This window comes from Simochromis diagramma, unplaced genomic scaffold (genome assembly GCF_900408965.1).
Source record: "Simochromis diagramma unplaced genomic scaffold, fSimDia1.1 OVJJ01000738.1, whole genome shotgun sequence".
Lineage (NCBI taxonomy): Eukaryota > Metazoa > Chordata > Actinopteri > Cichliformes > Cichlidae > Simochromis > Simochromis diagramma.
The window spans coordinates 41,955-63,845 of NW_024387255.1; the positions used below are offsets into that span (position 1 = coordinate 41,955).

A 21,891-nucleotide genomic window follows, 5' to 3' on the forward strand; every position below is an offset into this window, starting at 1 on the left:
TGGAAGCACTGCAACAGAACTCTCTTAAATCTAATAGAAACAAAGTAAAGCCACACTCAGCATTAGCAGGCAGCAGGCAGCAGGGGGCAGCACAGGCTCACAGCTCTGAAGCTGAATCAGTGTGAAGTCTGCAGCTCTGAAGCACGTGACACACTCACATACTAACCTTTAACCTTTACCCAGACACAGCACACTTAAAAAAAAAAAAGCTTTATTTGACAAAAGGACAAGAGCAGAAAGTTTGATAGTGTCAGTATAGTTGTGCATTTCCATCATAACAGTGAGGACATGGGTCTCTGTTCAGAAGATAGAGACGAGTTTATGCTGCTGTCCTGATGTGGTCCAGATAAGACGTCGTTCCAAAACCCCTGAGAGTCATGTTTTATAGCAGTTTTAAGGACACCTTTGGTAGGACACACCTGTGGACACGTTTAAAGGACACGTCCTTCTTCCAGGTAATACCAGAGACGAGGCGATTCCAACAGAAGACTGTATATGGTTAGGAACAGGATGGTCCAGGAACAGAGCTCTGACCGCTTCACCTACAGCAGAGCAGGAGGGTGGTGCTCATCCAGTCTGGGCCCGTGATGAAACACTGATTTTAGATGAGACACACCAAAGACAGGAGTTACAGGAAGATGACGAGGTGTTCTTTAATTTTCAATAATTAAACACATAATGGTCTATAACAGTCTATCACAAGGAGTGTTTCAGAACCAGGAGTCACAGAATTGTGATTTTTGCTTGTTGTTCCAGAAGAAATCGTGATGATGGGAGGAGTTATGATTTACATGAGCGACCAGAATAAGAAGACCTGATGATGAAAACCTGAAAGCTTAAAATATATTTTGTCAACATCATAATTACAGACAAGAAATTAATTTAAGCCTGCGATTTTAGAAAGGATATGAAGAGGATGACATCACACATACTTGTAGGAAGCTCAATAATTGTTGAATCCAGCCAACCTTAAATGTGAAATGAACGGTGGGAGGAAGCCAGAGTACCCAGAGGGAACCCATGCAAACACCAAACACGGGGAGAACATGCAAACTCCACACAGAAAGACCCCGGCCTGATGGTGGAATTGAACTCAGGACCTTCTTGCTTTGCGGCAACAGTGCCAACCACCGTGCCACCATACTGCTTATACCAAAGCATGAAATCTCATTCTTAACAGGAACAATAATATCTGAACAATATTTAATTTGCATTAATTCACATTTATTGGTGTTAAGAAGGAGACCTGATGCTGTTGAAAGTACATGAATGGTTTTAATTGCTAATGAAATTTGGGTGGTCCCCAGCGAGGCCCCGGGGCAGACCAGGACACGCTGGAGAGATTGTATCTGTCGGCTAGCCTGGGAATGCCTTGGTGTTCCCCCAGACAAGCTGGAGGAGGTGGCAATCTGGCAGCGTCCCCGCGACCCAGATAAGCGGAAGAAGATGGATGGATGAAATTTGGGTCTCATCGTTTTAAAATAAACTTGCATCGTCTGCCAAGCCTGTGCACGTATGCAGTACGCTGCTCTGAACAGACAGCACCACATGAGATCACACGCAGCTTTAGTTTGTACAGCGCAAAGCACAGCAGCTGGAAACAGCTGGAGAAACCACAGCAAACCCAAAAGAAGCATTTTCAGAGACAATCCTGCACTGACTTCGTTACAGTGGAAATGACCCCTGAACTGGAAAATCAAAGTGCAGAAGTTAAAGGTTGGAGCCGAGTCCTGCAGGTTTCAGTGCACTGTCAGCAGGGGGCACACTCACTTATCCGGGTAATCTGTTTCACTGACAGATCAGGCAGCACCTGAACATGACACTCTGACCTTCATCACACTTTACTCCTCCTCTTCCTCCTCCTCTCTGACCTTCATTACAGACTCAGTTACATGATGGAAAATAACACCTGATCTGACTCACACGCACACACTTTGCTCCGCCCATTGCTTCACCTGGAGAACAGGTATCGGTTATCGATGCCTTCAAGAGCCTCTGGAAATCAAACAGTCAGCATTAAAGGAAGCGCTCAGACATATTTCAGCCCTCTGTCTCTCCACCTGTCGGGAGATGCCTGCCTTTACTTCAGCGTGATGGAGCTGACTCCCAAAAATAAATACTGAAACCTCAGCAGCTCCATCAGGGGTCAGGGCAAACAGTTTTATGTAGGAACTATTTTCTTTCAACCAAACTACACCGTCTCACTGTCTATCTGCTGTACCAGGTGACAGGCGGAAACGCTGACTTGTGTTTTTAATCTAAACGAATGAGCGGAGCTCAGATGAGAGAGATTCAGGTAGCTCTCTGCGGCCGGGGAAGCTCACATTTCCAAAGGAACGTGAAGGCAGCACGCTGCAGGGCCTCAAAGGTGATGCGCGAAGACAGATGACTCCCTCCGCTCTGATTCCTGCAGCTCCTCGCAGGCAGGAGGAGGAAGACACACAGCCAATCACATCTTAGTTACCACTGAGATTTCACCCCGCCACACCCATCGGATGGAGGGGTGAAATCTCCAAATGTGTGCGTGTTTGTGTGTTTAACTCTTTTTGTTGGTTTATAGCTTCTCTGTGTCTTTGTGTCCGTGTAAAAGTCGTATTTGTGCATCTCCTGTTGGTGTTTCTGTCCTCCATCTCATTGGTGAACCTTCCACCTGGACTACTTCAACTGTGGCTTCACCTGTCCAGCAGGTGCTCAATAGGCCCCGCCTTCGCCGAGCCTTGTGGGTATTGTAGTGTTTGAGCAGCAGAGTGGGACCTCTTTCTCTCCGTCTTATCTGTGTGCTGGGGCATATAAAAGCGGCATCATCAGCCGCTGCCGCTCACATCCCCCCGCCGGGACAGCAGCTACCTGTTAGTGGTGTGAGGGCGGCGCGCAGGCGCAGTGAGGTGCAAAGGTCGGTGGGCAGCTGATCGGAGATGCCGGTGCAAATCCCGGACGACTCGGACTTCTGTTCGTTCAGAGAGCAGTGCCTGAGCACGGAGGGCTGGACCAGCCGCTACAGCAAGGGAGGGGTGACGGTGTGGGGGCGCGAGGAGGACAGCAGCACCGTGCAGAAGCTCAAGGTGAGCCGCGTCACCGCTGACGCTTTTACTGCGAAAAGACCGCGCTCCTTCACAATAAAAGCAATACTCAAAGTAACTGAGTACATTTACTCCATTACTTCATCCCAGAGTTACTCTGGAAACATATTATGGTGAAAGTTTCCTCTGAGAACTGCACGGGCTAGCGCAGACGGTCAGTTAGTCGGTGGGTTGGTTAGTCGGTTAGTCACTAACTACAGGGTTTGATCATGTGTCATCATCTCTTCAGAAAGTTTGATTGGTTGTTTTATTTTGGAGTTTTGAGGTAACCATGGTGATTCACAAAGATTTGATGCTGAAGCTACTGGAGTAAATGAGGTACTTGGACTGTAAACACAGAAACACATCCATCGATCAATTGAATGATCGGTGAATTCAAATTCAAATTCAAATTTTATTTGTCACGTACACAGTCATACACAGTACGATATGTAGTGAAATGCTTGCTTGGACAACTGCTCGTGACCTAAAGAAAACAAAAAAGGAAAAGGCTATGAATAAGATAGGAAATAAATATGAAAAATTAAAAAGGGTAAATTTAACTAGGAAGGAATAAAATATAAATTAAGGTTAAAAATGAAATAACTGTACAACACAAATTAGAATGAAGGGTAAATTTAACTGGGAAAGAATAAGATAAAATATATAAATTAAAGTTGAAAATAAAATAACTGTACAACAAAATACACAATACACAATATAGAACTGTATAAGAATGTATGAAGAAATATAAATAAATATATACACAATAACAGCAGCTGTACAAGCTGTACTGTATCAGTGAAATCTGATCACTGATCAAGCGATTGATGACTTTTACTGATTTATCTTTAAGGTGGAAACAGGAAGTTGCTCAGTGTAAACACCTGAAAGATCCTGGAAGTGGTGCAACCTGTGAATCTGTGTTACTTTGGTACAAACAGGTGAAATCTACACCTGTCACAGGGCGTCAGCCTCATTAAAGTGCCAGCTGTCAGAGGTCCAGGTGCATTGTGGGTAACAGAAGGGTTAACAGGCCTGCTTCATCAGAACTCCTGTTACGGTTCATGTGTGATGCTGCCCACCTGACAGATGTCACCTGTACCTGGAGGCAGGTACCTCAGCAGCTCTGCAAACATTTAACCAGCTCTCCTCCCAAACCTGCTCAGCCAGTTTCAGCTTATTGACGACCAATCAGATCTTGGGAGCCACTGTTTGATGTGAGGACAGGGGCGGATCACAGTACTCTGGGTCCTGGACGCCGCAGTGGGCCCCCAGACTGCCTACATTCACTTTATGGAGTGTGTGCAGTTTTGTTTGGTGCTTCAAGACTCCAAACTTGAGCATTTGTTCATGTTTAAGTATTTTTACAGTTTCTAACAGGCTCTTTCGATCCTCGGAGTAACCTTCATCTTTCAGCCTGTTAACCCACTCGCAGCCGCAAACTGGTGCTGGGGAAAGTCAGAGATTCCTCAGCAAGAAGCTCCTTTGTAGGGTCTGTTTTTTTACAACATGAAGCTTCTCTGGGCAACTGTTGCTGTGATTTGGTGCTATATGAATAAAGGACGACTGAATCAGTTTTGAATCCAGATCCATGGTGTGCAGCTGGATCACTCTGATGGATGCAGTCACACCTGAAGGTTCATTTTCAAATACACAAAGAACATTTTCCATGAAGTTAAAGGCGAAAAGTGTGAAGGAGGTTAAAGCTTTGCTCAGTCACTTCTGTGAGGGTGGGTGGTACAGAACTCTGATGTTACAGTGACCCACTGAAGGTTTGAATCCCTACCTCAGGCTAGAGCAGCTAATGCAGCATGGGGACAGTGACGAGTGAAACCAAAGGTCTCGGCTTCAGTCAGAGCGACTCTAAATTTGAGGATTTCTGCAGAGGGAAAGTCAGATAGCTTGCTGGAGAAGGAGATTCTTCCTGAGAACAAGGGCAAACAGGTGAAAGAGGGCACCCCTGACGGGTGGGTCACTGGATACGATTTTGGTCCACTTGAGAAAAGTATTACCGAAACTGAATGTGGGTAACTGCTTGAACAGAGCTGACAGCAGCAAAGGGCCGTGCATCACACTGGAACCTGGGCCGGCCGCTCTCAGTCATGTGGCACTTGGTCACCTGCTACTCTTTACCTGTTGAGCAGTCCATCTTGTGATCTAATCTGAAATCACCCCCAGTTATACATACGCCAGCACCCAATGGGGACACTGATTATTTTGGGCTGTGCGCACTTATCAAGTTCTCCTTTGAAGTGTTATAACATACCTCCCAGAAGTCCTGAATGATCTCAATAACCTGAGCCGGTATTGTCCTGTGATTAAGTACTCTGCCACAATAGGTGTTAAAGGCTGCGTATATCACTTGGTCGGGCCATCTAGTCTCAATCAAATTAATATCTGTAACAGTTAAGTGTATTTCTTGATCAAAAGCTTTTTAGATTTGCACCATTTTATTCTATTTATAACCTCTTTCATTGTTTCAGTTTCCTGAATCCGCCATCATTCCTTCCTGTAGTACTTACAGTCATCTCACTCCTCTTGTCCATCCCTACCACTGCACTGTGACTGGCTGTGGTTAAACAACACATGTGGCTGTACATTAGAACACAAAACATACAAAGGTTATTTAATAAAAAATGTTCTTGTAACTTAAAAATGAGAGTAAATCTGATGAATATGCATACAGTCTTGTTGTTTCGTGTTCAATTCAATTCAATTTTATTTATATAGCGCCAAATCACAACAAAAGTCGCCTCAAGGCGCTTCATAGATACAGAGGAAAACCCAACAATCATATGACCCCCTATGAGCAAGCACTTTGGCGACAGTGGGAAGGAAAAACTCCCTTTTAACAGGAGTCAGCTGCTGGAAGTAAATGGTAAATGGCCTGTATTTATATAGCGCTTTACTAGTCCCTAAGGACCCCAAAGCGCTTTACATATCCAGTCATCCACCCATTCACACACACATTCACATACTGGTGATGGCAGCTACATTGTAGCCACAGCCACCCTGGGGCGTACTGACAGAGGCGAGGCTGCCGGACACTGGCGCCACCGGGCCCTCTGACCACCACCAGTAGGCAACGGGTGAAGTGTCTTGCCCAAGGACACAACGACCGAGACTGTCCGAGCCGGGGCTCGAACCGGCAACCTTCCGATTACAAGGCGAACTCCCAACTCTTGAGCCAGGATCGCCCGTGGCTCAAGAGTTGGTGAGTGAGGGGGGGGGGGGAAGTGTTGTAGCGAATCTGCAGGACACTTATGGATGGTGATAAATGAGCCAGGTGTTGTGCAGGTGGATGTGCACACCAGCATTTCCACACCTAAGGAAGAGAAGTGAAGTGAGCATTCAGCATTAAGGCTCACTCCAAATACATTCATGTGAAGTTACCTGGTGACTCTTAAGTTAGTTAAGTAGACCTACTAGTGAATGTGAGTGTGACCGTTGTCTTTCTCTCTGGGTTAGCCCTGTGATGAGCTGCCAGCCCATCCAGGTGTTTCCCACCTCTGTGATAGGCTCCAGCCTGGCCATGACCTGGATAAGTGGAAGAAGATTGGAAAGTTCTTGTTAATGGACCTCACTGAGCTGACGACATTTTAAAGTTTGCTTGTGGTTAAAATGTGACACAGTCATTGGTCGTTGGCTGTAACTCCAGTTCTGAGTCTTGCCAGTTACCTGGCCAGGTAATTGGTGTGTTTTGTTAGCGCCGCTGGTGTCTTGTTTACACCAAAGGTGTCCTCTGGCATCTGAGTCAAGACATCAGCGAGATGACACGCTTAGCTGGTATTTGGTGAATTCAAGGGACTTCTTTGGGTGATTCTCTCTCACGTCTTTTCTCTGGTGACCCAGGACCAATTACAGAAAGTCTCGGAGCAGACGGGAGGAAGTGTGAGTGCGAGGAGTGTCTCTGTTCTAAGTACACAGAGGTGATGGTGAGGTGATGATGATGATTCCTGTGTGTAAATAATTCATAAACTCTTTGGAAAGCAGCGAGGCATTTCTTCTTCTTCTGCCTCATGACTAATTCAGAGCTGCTGATGGAGCCAGCGACCAAACAGGTCACATCACCTGCTGATTTACCTCAGTCACAGCTTCCCGTCATGTGAAAACCACAAAACCGAGATTAAAAACATTGTCCTGCAGTCTGATTCGTCTTCCTAGCACACGTGGATTCAAACACGGACATGCTTACTGGTTACTGGTTAATGGTTCCATGTAAGCTTTCTGCATGGCCCAGTCAAAAACACAGGCTGCTTCCTCACGTCTGACCTGCAGAAGCCCATCTATGTGGGGGTTGGGGGGTGTGATACTCCTGTTATCACCAGCTGAAGGGCGCTGTGGCAATTCTGGGCACTGACAGCTATTTTACCTGTTCAGCTGATTTCTGTCATCTCATGTGACTGGCTGTGGAGTCTCTGCCGTTTGCGAGTCACATCTCTTGCTGCTGAAGGCTGTAAAGAGTAAATGAAACTCTCCAGCACCATAAATGACCTCGCCCTGCTGATGAAAGCTGGAGATGATGGGTGGAGGGGGACGTGTGGATGACCTCAAGGGGGAGGGGACGTGTGCATGACCTCGGGGGGAACTTGTAGGTCTTTGTAATCGTGGTGTCTTTATTTTATCTGAAGTAAATGAACCTCTGCTCGTCGTCTCCAACGTGCTGTGAAGCAAGGCAGTGAGTAGAACTACAGACCCTGGCTCAGCTCCTGAGTGAGCTGAAAGGTTTCCTGCAGGAGAGACGGACTGAGTGACAGACACAATGCCTCGGCGCTCGGGACTTTATGAATGATTAACGGCGAGCGGAGTCTCGCTGATTGAGTTACACGGAGCGTTTACAGCGCTTGCCATCACCATATCAATGACCGCCGCTCCAGCACGATTACAGCAGTGGAAAAAAGTGACGTCCTACAGTAACAAACCATCTCACATGACCACTGTGAAACTCTGACAGGTGGAAATCTGGAGCTCAGATCTCTCCATGCCTACAGGGGGAAATTACAGTCTGGTGTTTCCTGGCTGAGAATATTTTACATGAACACTTTGGTTTGTCATCGTTCAGGCTGCGCTGCAACAACGATGCAAACAGTGACCAAAGCAGCAGAGCTGGAAATGGTACAGAGAAACTTCCTGTGGTCCACATGAACGGTCAGCTCCACGTTAATAATAACCTGCTCCACATAATCATTCACAGGGGGAGGCGGCAGTTGTCTGTCTGATTAATGTTCAGATGGTTCAGTTTGTTTCAGGCAGACAGAGGAGCTGATCTGGATTAGCTGGTGATCTCTTGTAGCTCTGTTTGCCTCACACGTGATGCAGAAACTCATCAGGTCCAACAAAACACCAGAACTGCAAATACGACCCTGATGGACTTAAAAACTCAATACAGCAGGTAACCTCATGGAGGAGAATGGAGACGACTGCAGTCTGGTTATTACAGAGAATCAGAGCCAATCACAGCCTTCAGATTATCAGGGATTATCCTCACTAACAGATTAAGTTTCTGTCCCTGTGCAAGGAATAAAGTCTTGGACTGATAATATTGGTCGACTGTGTTAGATAAGAACACGTGATTAGTTTGTTTGGAGATTTTGTGGGAACGATGAAATCTTCTAACCTGAGCTGAGCTTTGTTAGAAACCTCGGTCTGAGTTCGTGAAGCTGCTGAAATAAGGAAGCTGAAGATGATCTTTTGTGTCATCACAGTAGAAATGGAGCAGATGTTAAATGTCTAACTATAAAAGAGCAGAGGACCTGAGATGGATCCTTGTGGAGCTCCCTTTAGGATGACTGATGTCCGAGTTTGAAGATGGTCTGAGCCTGGATGAGTTCAAAGAGATAAAACCGGATGCTAAAGCACTGAAACCTGAGAACACCTGATAAGGTCAGAGCAGAGAAAGTGAAGCTGCTCAGGTTAGCTGCTGAGGTGCCTCTGAGCAACACCTGATCAGGTGTCTCCTCTGCTAACAGGTCACTTTGGTTTATCCAGAAAAGACCCAACAGGAAACCACACGAGAGCTCTGAATGAGGCGGATTATTCTAAGATGTTGGCCTTACAGCACACAGCACTGTTGTGATTTGGCGCCATTTGAATAAAACTGAATGGAAGCCGCTGGTTCTTTTATTCAGAAAACACAGGAATCAAACTATTATCAGCCAGAACCAGAAAACTGTGACGTCACATAAACCGCAAAAGAAACTGAAGGGTTTCTCTTGCACCGCCCCAACACTGCAGTTGTGACACTGTGAAACTGAAATCATAAAATATAAAATCTTAGTTATTTAAATGTATCTGTCAAGTATTCCGTGTGTGTGCGTGCGTGCGTGCGTGTGTGAGCACTTTTTAAGACAAGAATCTATTACAAAGTGTTTTTCAGGGATATTAAAAATAACAACATATTACACAAGATTATTATCCAAATGTGTGCCTGAATAGATGTTTTCAGCCACAGAGCCACTGGTGCACAGAGGGGGAGATGAACTGTTCCACAGTTTTGGAGCTGAGATTTAGACAGCATGATCCCCTCTAGTTTTCAAACAGCTCCGTGGAATTACCAGAAGACCACGATCTGTAGATCTAAGGATCTTATAAGGATGATATAAGTTGGGCTCTCTCCTTGTAAGGCAGTCAAAGTAAGAGTTTAAACTGGTATCCGAACCAAACTGGAAACCAGTGCAAAGATTTTAACAATGAAGTGAGAATTTCTGAATGATTTAAAAGTGTTACTGCAGCATTTTCAACAGCTTGTAGGTAATTTATAGAAGTCTTTGACAGACGGGACGAGACGAGAAAGGAGCATCAAAATATTTTAATCGGGAGGAGATGAAGGCATGAACAAGCCTCTCTAATTCACTTATGGAGACAGCAGTTCTGAGTTTAGTGATAATTCAAATTCAAATTTTATTTGTCACACACACACAACCATACACAGTATGACATGGGGGTGAAATGCTTGTAGCTGTACAATGCCCGACCATTAAATGACAGAAGAAAAGTTTTACAATATTTACAGTTTACTACAAAATTTACAAATTAACTTAGGAATTTACAGTAATGTTAATTTGTAAATTTACAGTGGTGCGTGTGGTGATGTGTGTGTGAGAGTCCAGTCCTACACCTGGTTCAGGGCCCGAATAGCCTGGGGGAAGAAGCTCCTCCTCATTCTCTCTGTTTTGGCCTTAAGGGAGCAGAAGCGCTTCCCAGACCTCAACAGTGAGAAGAGTCCATTGTTGGGATGGGAGAAGTCCATCATAATCTTCCTAGCTTTGGACTTGCACCGCTTGGTGTAGATGGACAGCAGGTCAGGGAGCTCTGATTGATATTTCTTAAGTGGAAAAGCAAGAGTGGGTCACAGACTTCATGTGAGCATCAAAAGTCAAAGATCAAAAATCAAGATTTTGAGCAGCATCTTTCACCATCACTGAGAAAGAACCAGGATGTTGTCTAATTTGGGGCTTAATGAAACAGTCTCGTCTGCATTAAGCTGCAGAAAATCGTTTGCCAATTGTCTTAAGACAGTTTGTCAGACTACTAATTGGTAACTTTATTGTCCCCAATGGGAAACGGATTTGCAGCATGTCCACACATCAAACAACACAAACATTTAAAAATCAAAAAACAGCCCAGGTTTTATCAGTAACAAAGTGCAATAGTGATGGCAACAACACTTATAGGTTAGCTTTAATAACCATCATATCAGCAGCAGGTATAAAAGACACTCTGTGGTCTCGTCACTCCAGGCACTTTATACCAACGACCTGAAGAGAGGATGTTCAGACCATCCTCTCAGACATGACAGACGTTTCCTTCCTCAGCACCTGTCCAGAAACTGGACCTGAGACCTCCCTGAAATCTTACTAACCAGGTTACCAAGTCTGGTTGGTCAAGGACAGATTACTGTAGCCAAGCAATGGTACTAAAAAAACCTCTTTCCTTCCCTCTTTTTTTTTTTTTTTTTTTTAATAAATGGTCATTTCAAATGAAATGTTAAAAACTCTCAACCTCAGTAAAAAGTCCAATTGTTGTTGGAACTTTTTTGTTGTAACAGCACGATGTGATTCAAAGGACAGAGGCTTATCAAGAACAACCCCCCAAATACAGAATATCCACCACCATCAATGGCTGCACCCTTTACTACTGTCAGGGCAGGATGGGGAGACGGCCCATGGGAATACTCTTCACCATGGAGGAGGCTTACAATGCCTGTTAGCCTGTGTACTACGACAATCATTAGTGTATAAAATATATGGTAGGGGAGAGAGACAACATCCCTGTGGTGACCCAATAGAAGAATTCAGCTGATTAGAAAAACAGATGCTGACTCTCACACACGGAGACCTGTTAGTTAAAGAGTCTAAAATTTAACCCGCAGGTTTAAAATCAAGTTTAAACAGCTTAAGAAGTTTATCAGCTAAAAGATCTGTGAGTCTCTGTGAATGCAATTAGACATGTATCCCTGAAGTCACATAAATGTGTGACATTCAAATGCAGTTCATTTACTCCTCAGACTGCACATTAGCCATGAATACTGGTGGCAAGGGAATAAGATTGTATTATATTTGCTTCCTCAATAGCTGAGCTAGACCTCCCTTCTTCATCATGAGCAGCGTGCTCCTGTGAGTACGGGATAATCCTGTGCTGGGAAGCACTGAAGGGTGTAAAGAATCTCCAAGATGGGCTGTTCCACTGAAGAAACTCAGTGTGGATGTAGCTCATGCAGCACTCCAATCAGCTCCTGTAGAACACAGCACACCTGCTGTTTCATGCTTCATCACACCCTCCCCTTAAAGATAGCACCACCAGGGAAAACCTGGACACCAGGTGACTCAAAGTCATGAACTTTTTTCTTAGGAGTCATCACTGTGGGTTCCCTCTGGGTTCCCCGTCTTCCTCCTACAATCCCAACACATGTATGTTTCTAACATTTCATGCAGTTGCAGAGTTCAAGTAATAAAATCCCATGGCACACCTAAATGTCACAGTATACCAGCATGGAAACTGGTGGTTAGAGTTGAGCGTGATCGGTTCTAACCTCTGTCTGACTCTCTCCCTCTCTCTTTCTGTGCCTCAGATGAGGATAGTCTGTAAGGACGTGACAGCAGAGACATTGTACGACGTCCTCCATGACACGAGCTACCGGAAGAAGTGGGACACCAACATGATCGATACGTATGACATCGGCAGGCTGACGGTCAACGCAGACGTGGGATATTACTCCTGTTAGTTCCTTTACTGAGCGGTGATGTAATACATGCCATAAAACACCTCAGCACAGCACCAGAATGGTGAGACAGGCAGAGGGAACAATAAGGTGAATGGTGGACAAAGACCTAAGGGAACAAGAGGAAGTAGCAATCGATGTTGTGGAAGTAGGGAGACCCAGTGATGTGGTTTAACATGACACTCAAATGACAGGTATAAAAGATACTCTGACCGGTTGGGCCTTTTCCGGGGGGACGGGGGGGATCTCGGGCCTCTGGGCCTGGGCTCGGCCCGCTATGGTGCAGCTGGCTCCCGGCAGAGCCTGTGGGCACATCACCCCAGCCTGCTGTGGCTACGCTGTGGCTGCTGATAAATAAATACATAAATAATAATAAAGATTTGATTCAATTTCAATTAAATTTTATTTATATAGCACCAAATCACAACAACAGTCGCCTCAAGTTGCTTTATATTGTAAGGTAGACCCTACAGTAATACATACAGAGAAAAACCCAACAATCATATGACCCCCTATGAGCAAGCACTTCCTGTTAAAACTCCCTTTTAACAGGAAGAAACCTCCGGCAGAACAAGGCTCAGGGAGGGGCGGGGCCATCTGCTGTGACTGGTTGGGGTGAGAGAAGGAAGACAGGATAAAGACATGCTGTGGAAGAGAGACAGAGGTTAATAACAGATATGATTCAATGCAGAGAGGTCTATTAATACATAGTGAGTGAAGAAGAAACACGCAGTGCATCGTGGGAATCCCCCAGCAGCCTACACCTGTTGCAGCATAACTAAGGAAAGTTTGAAGCCTAATCTTAAAAGTAGAGACTGTGTCTGTCAGGCTTTTCAGGGAGTTTTTAGGACTTCCTGATAATAATGAATTACAGTCATCCAGCCTGGAAGTAATAAATGCATGAACTAGTTTTTCAGCGTCACTATGAGACAGGATATTTCTAACTTTAGAGCTGTTGCACAAATGAGAGAAAGCAGTCTTACATATTTGTTTAATATGTGCATTGAAGGACATATCCTGGTCAAAAATGACTCCAAGGTTCCTCACAGTGTTACTGGAGGCCAAGGTAATGCCATCCAGAGTAAGAATCTGGTTAAATACCATATTTCTACGATTTTCAGGGCCGAGTACAATAACCTCAGTTTGATCTGAATTAAGAAGCAGAAAGTTAGCGGCCATCCAGGTCTTTATGTCTTTAACCCCCTAGGACCTGGCGTCCACATATGTGGACATCACATTTTGGGTTGTCTAGACCGAAATACAAAATTTTGCTCTACATAGGCCTGATATCCACTTATGAGGACATACTGCCACTGTTCTATTGAAATTTTAAATGAATATCCTCATGTGGATCTCATTTTTGTCAGAAACAAAAATCAGGTAAAAAAAAAAAAAAATCAGGCAATTCTTTGTTTTTACATTCATCAGGTCCCAATATGCCCAAATATCAAAGAGAAATTAAAAATGCATGCTGTGGAAGAGTTTGGGTCTTAGGAGGTTAAGACATTCCTGCAGTTTAACTAATTGCCATGTGTTATCTGGCTTCACCCATATGGAAAAGATATATATAAATCTTATAAAGTTTGTATCTGTCTTGAGTGAAACTTGTATGAAAAGCATACAAGAGTGAAAACAGATATAAGATCCCTTGAAAAATTATATAATGAAACTTGTATGCTTTGGACACTTACTAAAACAATGTATGAAAGTAATGAGAAAGTGGCCACTTTCATGAGTAAATCACGTAAGCCTTATATGATTTACTCATGAAAGTGGCCACTTTCATGAGTAATCACATATAAGTTTTTACTATTTCTTTTCCATATGGGCATGGACAGATAGAGCTGGGTATCATCTGCATAGCATTGCTAGACCTCAGTGCAGCATTCGATACTGTCGACCATAATATCCTATTAGAGCGATTAGAACATGCTGTAGGTATTACAGGTACTGCGCTGCAGTGGTTTGTATCATATCTATCTAATAGACTCAGGTCTAAAGGACCTGGATGGCCTCTAACTTTCTGCTTCTTAATTCAGATCAAACTGAGGTTAGGTTGAGCCGGAGTCTGTGCTGGTCCAAAAGGGTTAGCTGGTTTTTAGTTGCCAAATATCTGATTCTGTCTGAACCTTTGTGGATGTGTTTGTGTTCTGTTTGAAGGGAAATGCCCGAGCCCACTGAAAAACAGAGACTTTGTGACTATGAGATCTTGGCTTCCACTCGGCAACGACTACATGATCATCAACTACTCGGTCAAACACCCGGTCAGTATTTCACTGCTCTGACTGTTACTTGGTGGGTTTTATACTCATTTAGTGACATATGGAACATAAAGACACAAAAACATTTTATTAGAAGAGCAGACTCCATAGGGGAGCTTTATCACTAGGACCCAGTCAGACCCCAGCAGATTCATGGTTGCACAATCAATCACAGACTTCAGATCAGTAGGTGAAAGTTTTAATTGTAAATACCACTCCAGAGAATAGAGCACAGTATCATCAGTATACAGATGCACACTGAGGTGTGATGTGTGAAGTTATATCTGCCAAGTGGACATTGCAGTCGATCACTCACTGCTCCTTTGTCCACCTCAGAAATATCCTCCAAAGAAGGACTACGTCCGAGCCGTCTCTCTGCTCACGGGGTACCTGATCCAGTCCAACGGAGCCACCAGCTCCACCCTCTACTACCTGACTCAGGTGGACCCCAGAGGTGAGACCTGTGGCTAGTGGAAGAAGTACTAAATACAGTACCTCTTCTACTGGCCAAATACACCAAAATTACCGCTCTGAGAGAAACGTCAGAAGATCTTGATCTGACCCTGCGGCAGAAACGCCATTTACTGGATTCTGTGGTTTGAGGTTATTCCAAGACAGATGTAGGTCAAAGGTCCACAAACTTCTTCATCCAACAAAAGAACTGATGACAGTCAGTTTGTGTGTGTGGTGTGTGTGTGTGTGTGTGTGTGTGTGTGTGTGTGTGTGTGTGTGTGTGTGTGTGTGTGTGTGTGTGTTTTATGTACAAATGTTCTCTCTGTAAACTCTATCTGTACTTCATGTTTAAACTGAACTGACTCAGCCTGACCCTCGGCACCATTGTCTCTGTCTGCAGGTTCTTTACCAAAGTGGGTGGTGAACAGGGTGTCCCAGTTTGTAGCTCCAAAGGTAAACGACCTCTATTCCCATATGACTGTGTCTCTGTCCCATATGACTGTGTCTCTGTCCCATCAGCGTGAGCAGAGGTCAGACTGTGTCTCTGTCCCATCAGACTGTGTCTCTGTCCCATCAGACTGTGTCTCTGTCCCATCAGGCTGTGTCTCTGTCCCATTAGCGTGAGCAGAGATCAGACTGTGTCTCTGTCCCGTCAGACTGTGTCTCTGTCCCATCAGGCTGTGTCTCTGTCCCATCAGGCTGTGTCTCTGTCCCATAGGTCAGTGATCAGGAGATCAGACTGTGTCTCTGTCCCATCAGACTGTGTCTCTGTCCCATCAGCGTGAGCAGAGGTCAGACTGTGTCTCTGTCCCATCAGACTGTGTCTCTGTCCCATCAGCGTGAGCAGAGGTCAGACTGTGTCTCTGACCCATCAAACTGTGTCTCTGACCCATCAGATCTGTGTCTCTGACCCATCAGGCTGTGTCTCTGTCCCATTAGCGTGAGCAGAGATCAGACTGTGTCTCTGTCCCGTCAGACTGTGTCTCTGTCCCATCAGCGTGAGCAGAGGTCAGACTGTGTCTCTGACCCATCAGATCTGTGTCTCTGACCCATCAGATCTGTGTCTCTGTCCCATCTGACTGTGTCTCTGTCCCATCTCATTTTGGTCATCTTAGGCTATGAGGAAGATCTACAAGGCTTCTGTAAAGTACCCAGAGTGGAAGAGGAAACACAACCCGGGCCTGAAGCCATGGATGTTCCCAGAGCAGAACACGCTGCCGTGCATCAGCGTGTCGGAGCTGACGGTGCAGCGAGCTGACTCTCTGGAGAACATCGATGAGAGCTGCTTGAGCGAGGAGAAGACGCAGCAGAGTGACGACGAGGAGCCGTAAAGATGGCGGACTCTGTCTGGTTTACTGTTTGTTGGTTTGTTTGATCAGGTAAACTCATGCTGGACACCTTTCTGAATGCAGCTGCGCTCCCTTTGCTGGATCTCACAAACCTTTTCACAACTTTCTGAAAACCTTCTGTCAGCTCACACTAATCGGACGGAATCTGTTTCATGGCAGCTACAAACATGAGACCGCCCTCACAGCTGTTTCCAGGTGTTCCGAGATGGCCTCTGCTCACATTGAAGGTGGCTGGAGTTTCATCTAATCTTTCCTTGAATTGTATTTGTGTTGCAGTGAGACAAAGAGCGTGCAGCAGAAACTCGTCCGTGAATCTACTTCCTGCAGTCTGTTTAGAAGCTAATGACAATCAGTGTTAGCCTCCTAATAACATCCACTTCCTGGTCGGGTAGGGGTTTGGTTCAGGTGGGTGTGGATTTCTAAATATTTACCCCACTCATAGAGAGTTTCTAACAGAACAACTGTGCGATGTCTGTAAGAGTTGATCAGAAAGGTGAAAGCTCTGTTTTCATCATGTGGGTAAAAAAGTAACCAAACTATAACCACGGTTCTGAGAGGGTCGCTGTGTCCTGGTAGATATTCAGAGTGTAAATAATAATAGTAATGATGTGTTGATTTTGTCGGGGCTCTGTGCTGAATATTTAAAGTCTGTAATCTGTGTGGGACAGAAGCCACATGAATCTTCTGCAGGTTCTCAGATTTGTTTTCCTGGATGTTTAACCTGAGCAATAAAACCACATTAAATCAGCTCTGCAGTGTGTGAGTCAGTGTGATCACATGATCTACTTTAACAGATGATGAGCGAACATGTTTCAGCTCACTGCAAGTCCATCTTTACAAATTTCTATGTTCTTACAATGGCAGCTGATGGAAAAGTTGCAACCAGCCTTTTTTTTTTTTTTTTTTTTTTCCTTCTAGTGTCGGGTCGCAGAGGCAGTTCCAGAAACCTCTGCCGATCCCGAGGCATTCCCACATAATGTAAATTACCTCATCAGTTAGTTAGGGTTCTCCTCACAGAGGCCAGAAAACTTCTACAGGGCGTTGACCAGTAAGCGCCATCAATCCGTCATGGAGCTCCTCAACCATGTGAAAGGGGAAAATCCAGATATGACCGGGGGAAAGCACAACCACATTCTTTCAGTCACTTATAAAAACTGACTAGAATGCCTCGAATGATCGACCAGTCAAGCGTGGTCTGGGCGCACTCTGCAAATAGTTGCAGAGTGCGCCCAGAGGAAAGGGTGCACTCTGGGCACCCTTTCCTCGTATTGTAAAACACATGTAAAAAACCTCGGTGTCTACATTGATGGTTCTTTTAAATTGAATAAGCAGGTGAGTGCAGTAGTTCAGTCCTGGTTTTTTTCAGTTAAGACAGCTAGCCAAGGTAAAGCCATACCTTCCGGCTAACGTCTTTGAGCGTGTTATTCACCTTTTTCTTACTTGCAGATTAGACTACTGCAATTCATTGTACTATGGTCTAGATCAGGCCACCATCCATCATCTTCAGATAGTTCAAAATGCAGCTGCTCGCCTGCTAACTGGTACCAAACTGAGAGAGCATATAACCCCAGTTTTAGCTTCTTTACACTGGCTTCCTGTCTCCTACAGGATCCAATTTAAACTTCTACTTTTTGTTTTTAAGTCACTTAATGCCCGAGCCCCTCCTTACCTGTCTGAGCTCCTCTCTGCCTATGCTCCAGGAAAAACCACGAGGTCTAGCTCAAAACTAATGCTGTCCATCCCACGGACTAACCTCAAATCCCGTGGTGATAGATCCTTTTCTGTGGCAGGTCCCAGACTTTGGAATAGTCTCCCCTTAAATATTAGATCTGCACAAACACTTGAGCAATTTAAATCATTACTAAAGACACATTTCTATGCCCTGGCTTTTAACACACTATGACCCAAGCATTTTGGTCTTATTTGAATTAGTTTAGTTATTGTTTTAATTCTTTTACTGTCCTATTATTGTTTTTTTTTTTTTTACTGTTATTATTGTATTACATTGTTGCTTTTTAATGCCATTTTTATATTGTTAAGCACTTTGTGCAGCATCGGCTGTTTGAAATGTGCTATATAAATAAATTTGACCTTGACCTTCATCCTGGCTCTCCTCAACACGACACCCTGAGCCACCAGCACACCTCTCACCTTTCTGCCTGATTCAAGCTTTCTTTGTCTCGGTGCTCTTTCAAATCATGCTATTGTTGGTTTTTGTTATCACGGTAACAACAATAATAATAATAATAATAATAATGGATTGCATTTATATAGCGCTTTTCGAGACCCTCAAAGTGCTTTACAATTCCACTATTCATTCACTCTCACATTCACACACTGGTGGAGGCAGCTACAGGTGTAGCCACAGCTGGGGCAGACTGACAGAAGCGAGGTTGCCATATCGCACCATCGGCCCCTCTGGCCAACACCAGTAGGCGGTAGGTGAAGTGTCTTGCCCAAGGACACAACGACCGAGACTGTCCAAGCCGGGGCTCGAACCGGCAACCGGTGCCTACATCCTGGAATATACTATAAATGTAAAAAAAAAAAAAATCTCTGATCCCTGTGTTTATTCCATTAATTAAAGATGTGAGGACGAGGACAACAACAAGCTGCCTCTTTCTGTCTGTGTCAGACCTCATGTTTGGGTTTTTGTTAGTGAGTCTGCAGGAAGCTGAAAGTGTCCGCTTACCTCTGATCATCCAGAAAACCAAAGATTGTGTTCAGAGCAGGAAACACCAAGTCTGAACCTCACACTTCCCTTTGGTAATCTCAGCACAGACGGAAGAAACCGTGTCAGTTTTCTTCTGTCTGCGTGAGGCTGCAGCGCCCCCGAGTGGACTCAGTCTGAGCTGCAGCTGAGCAAATCTCTGGCCCAGCTGCTTCCCATTAAGGTGTGTGAGTGAGGCACAGACACAAATCCACAGACAGTCACTGCCTGAGGCGTCTCTGCAGCTCGTCTTTGGTGCAAACAGTTGGAATGAAGCTGGACAGCTCCTCTGATGAGAAGGACTGAAGCTCTTCATCCTCCTTCTGTCTAGGCTCAACTCCCACACTTCATCCAGGTGACCCCAGAGGGACACACCTCTTTCCTGCCGTCACATTTACAGGTACGTTATGAAGACTCAGCTCACCTGGAACCCTGCTCAGGTGAAGCAGTGCCTCCACCTGAACAACTTCCTGCTCAGAATCAGTGTGTTTAAATCCTTTTATGGGGTGTAGAGGTAACCCTCCAGAACACACTAGGAGACAGGTGAGATGACCTGAGGCTGATCACGGTGGGGATTTTAAAAATATCACAGCTAAAGTTACTGCAGGAGGTGGCACATGTTCAGCTTACAGCGGTAAAGTACTGATTCAGCGGTGACCTTCGACCTTTGTGATCTGAATCAGTCAGTCATCCTCTCTCTAGCAGATCAGTCCAACCTGGTGGCTGTGGCAAAGATGAAGCGTCTTTTGATTCATGAAGCCTGCTGGGGGCGATGCAGGTAACCCAGGAGGTAGGTGTGTGTGTGTGTGTGTGTGTGTGTGTGTGTGTGTGTGTGTGTGTGTGTGTGTGTGTGTGTGTGTGTGTGTGTGTGTGTGTGAGTGAGTAACAGGGCGGCCCTTAGCGGCTGGAAACACAGTGAGGCAAGTGTAGTGGAACAGAAAGTATTTATTTGCTATACAGCTCTCCTTACAACAATTCACTAATCGAGCTTCTTCACAGCACAATTAACCCTCTAATGACAACCGGCAGCCTTAAATATGTTCAGCTGTCACAGACTAAACCATTCTTCCACTCTCAGGTAAATTCTTAAATCCCAACCTTCCACCACAGTATACAATATACCAGTTTGAATAAATAAATACATTTCACATTTTTATATTAATAAATATTTCACACTTTAATTTTACACCAAACTCAATATTATAAAAACCCAAGCACAAAAAGATTCACCACACTCTCTTAACCCATGGTCTCTCCCGGAACCTTTAAATGGTGTCTGGACCCCCAGGGAAACATTTGCCCAAACACCTTGAAGAGGACACAGGCAAGAAAAGGGAGTAATCATTATCGTACAAACACCTATTTGCACCACTTTTATTCCTAGATTTCACACACACACATTTGCATTAGTTTTCCTTACTGGTAAACCTTAATCTCAATCTCAGTCACCTTTCTTCTCTCCTGACAGACAACCACCACATTCCTTGATGAGGAGCAGCTGTGCAGGATCTGAAACAAGCCTACCAACTGATTTTAAAATTCCCAATAAATAGTCAATAAATAATTAAACTTCTTGTGTGCAAATGTTTTACTGTGCAAATCCATGCTTAAAGTGCAATGCTAAATAAAGTGCTTGAAAATGTGCTTTTAATAAAGTGAAAGGTGTGCTCTGAAGTGCTATACAGATAATATAAATAAATGTAGTAAAGGAGTCCTCTTCCTTACACTGTGTCTGTGCGTGTATGTGTGGTCTCCTGCTGTCAGAGGGCGTGTGCAGCTCGGTGACCTCCTGTGTGGTTTTGTTTGAGTGCTGCTGAGCGCGCTCTTCCTGCCTTGATGAGGAAAGCTTCATGAGGACTGCATCCTCCTTTAGAGGCAGAAAAATGCAGCTGGGCTCCAGATCCTCTCAGCGCTGTATTGTCTCAGGCACTTCCTGTTTCCTGTCTGCTCTGCTCAGATTGTTGTTTGGGCAGCAAGGAGGAAACTCCACCGCTGTCCAGCTCCTTAGTGCTGAGAGGACAGGACACAGTGTCCACGAGGACCTCTGAGCGCCCACGGGACAACTCCCTCATGTTGTGAAGTGACTGACTTACCTGCAGACGAGTGTACATGAAGTCATGAAACCCACAGAGCAACCGTGAAACCTAATTAATGCAAGTGGTTTATTTACCTGCTCATCTCACGTTTTACAGTTAAATAGCAGAAAGGCTGTTGAGCGACTGAAGCCCGAGGCCAGCATGAAGGGGTCACCTGTGATAAAACTCCAGATTAACTTCATTTTACAGCTTTAACATCTTCTTTATATTTTAGGAGCTTTTTGTTAAATCACAAATGCATAAAGATGATATCACAGTTTTCTTTTACATTACAGAAGCACGAACATGTTAATTCTGTATGATCAGAAGTGGAATGGACTGAGCATGTGCAGTTTAATCATTTTCCTGATGATCATAAATCAAAGCTGCGCTGGAGAGAACTGAGAGTTGACCTTCTTGCAATACATAGCTATATGAATATGTGTATTGTTCCTGACTACTTTTGTTGTCTTTTTTATATGTATTAGTGAACATTTAAACGATTTTTAAGAAATAAAGAAATTAATAATAAGAAACAATCAGAATAATAATGATAATAATAATAACAGGTTTAAACAGAGCAGGGGAGAACAGCTGTACTTTGCTCAGGTTTTTAATGCAAACGTCTTAAAACACGTTTAAAAAGAACGAAGACATGAACATGAACCTTTACTGATGATCTGGAGAACTTACGGATCAATGCCAGCAAGTGGATCTGGAGACACAGTCTGACCGGAAGCTGTACTTCCTTGGGACTTTTA

At 44.5% G+C, this 21,891-nt stretch overlaps 1 protein-coding gene and 2 long non-coding RNA genes across 3 annotated transcripts; 2 read left to right on the forward strand and 1 right to left on the reverse strand.

Annotated features, from left to right (window-relative positions):
- The first annotated feature begins 2,728 nt into the window (after positions 1-2,728).
- Positions 2,729-17,218, forward strand: stard15 (StAR-related lipid transfer (START) domain containing 15). The gene is made up of 6 exons (XM_040002068.1): positions 2,729-3,062; positions 12,133-12,280; positions 14,443-14,546; positions 14,880-14,997; positions 15,397-15,449; positions 16,112-17,218. Exons 1-6 carry the CDS (start codon positions 2,916-2,918, stop codon positions 16,325-16,327), a joined length of 786 nt encoding a protein of 261 aa, XP_039858002.1. The 5' UTR covers positions 2,729-2,915; the 3' UTR covers positions 16,328-17,218.
- On the reverse strand, positions 6,208-19,107 carry LOC120715211. Its single transcript, XR_005691567.1, has 4 exons — positions 19,038-19,107; positions 17,333-17,422; positions 6,489-6,599; positions 6,208-6,387 (listed from the first exon to the last, which is right to left on the reverse strand). It is a non-coding gene; the product is annotated as an uncharacterized LOC120715211 (long non-coding RNA).
- LOC120715212 lies at positions 18,969-20,571 on the forward strand. Its single transcript, XR_005691568.1, has 3 exons — positions 18,969-19,455; positions 19,758-19,833; positions 20,524-20,571. It is a non-coding gene; the product is annotated as an uncharacterized LOC120715212 (long non-coding RNA).
- Positions 20,572-21,891: the final 1,320 nt, after the last annotated feature.

Coding starts and splice junctions, on each gene's coding strand:
- stard15 (XM_040002068.1), top strand. CDS start 2,916: ATGCCGGTGCAAATCCCGGACGACTCGGACTTCTGTTCGTTCAGAGAG. Junction 3,063..12,132: donor GCACCGTGCAGAAGCTCAAG/GTGAGCCGCGTC, acceptor TCTGTGCCTCAG/ATGAGGATAGTCTGTAAGGA. Junction 12,281..14,442: donor AGACGTGGGATATTACTCCT/GTTAGTTCCTTT, acceptor TTCTGTTTGAAG/GGAAATGCCCGAGCCCACTG.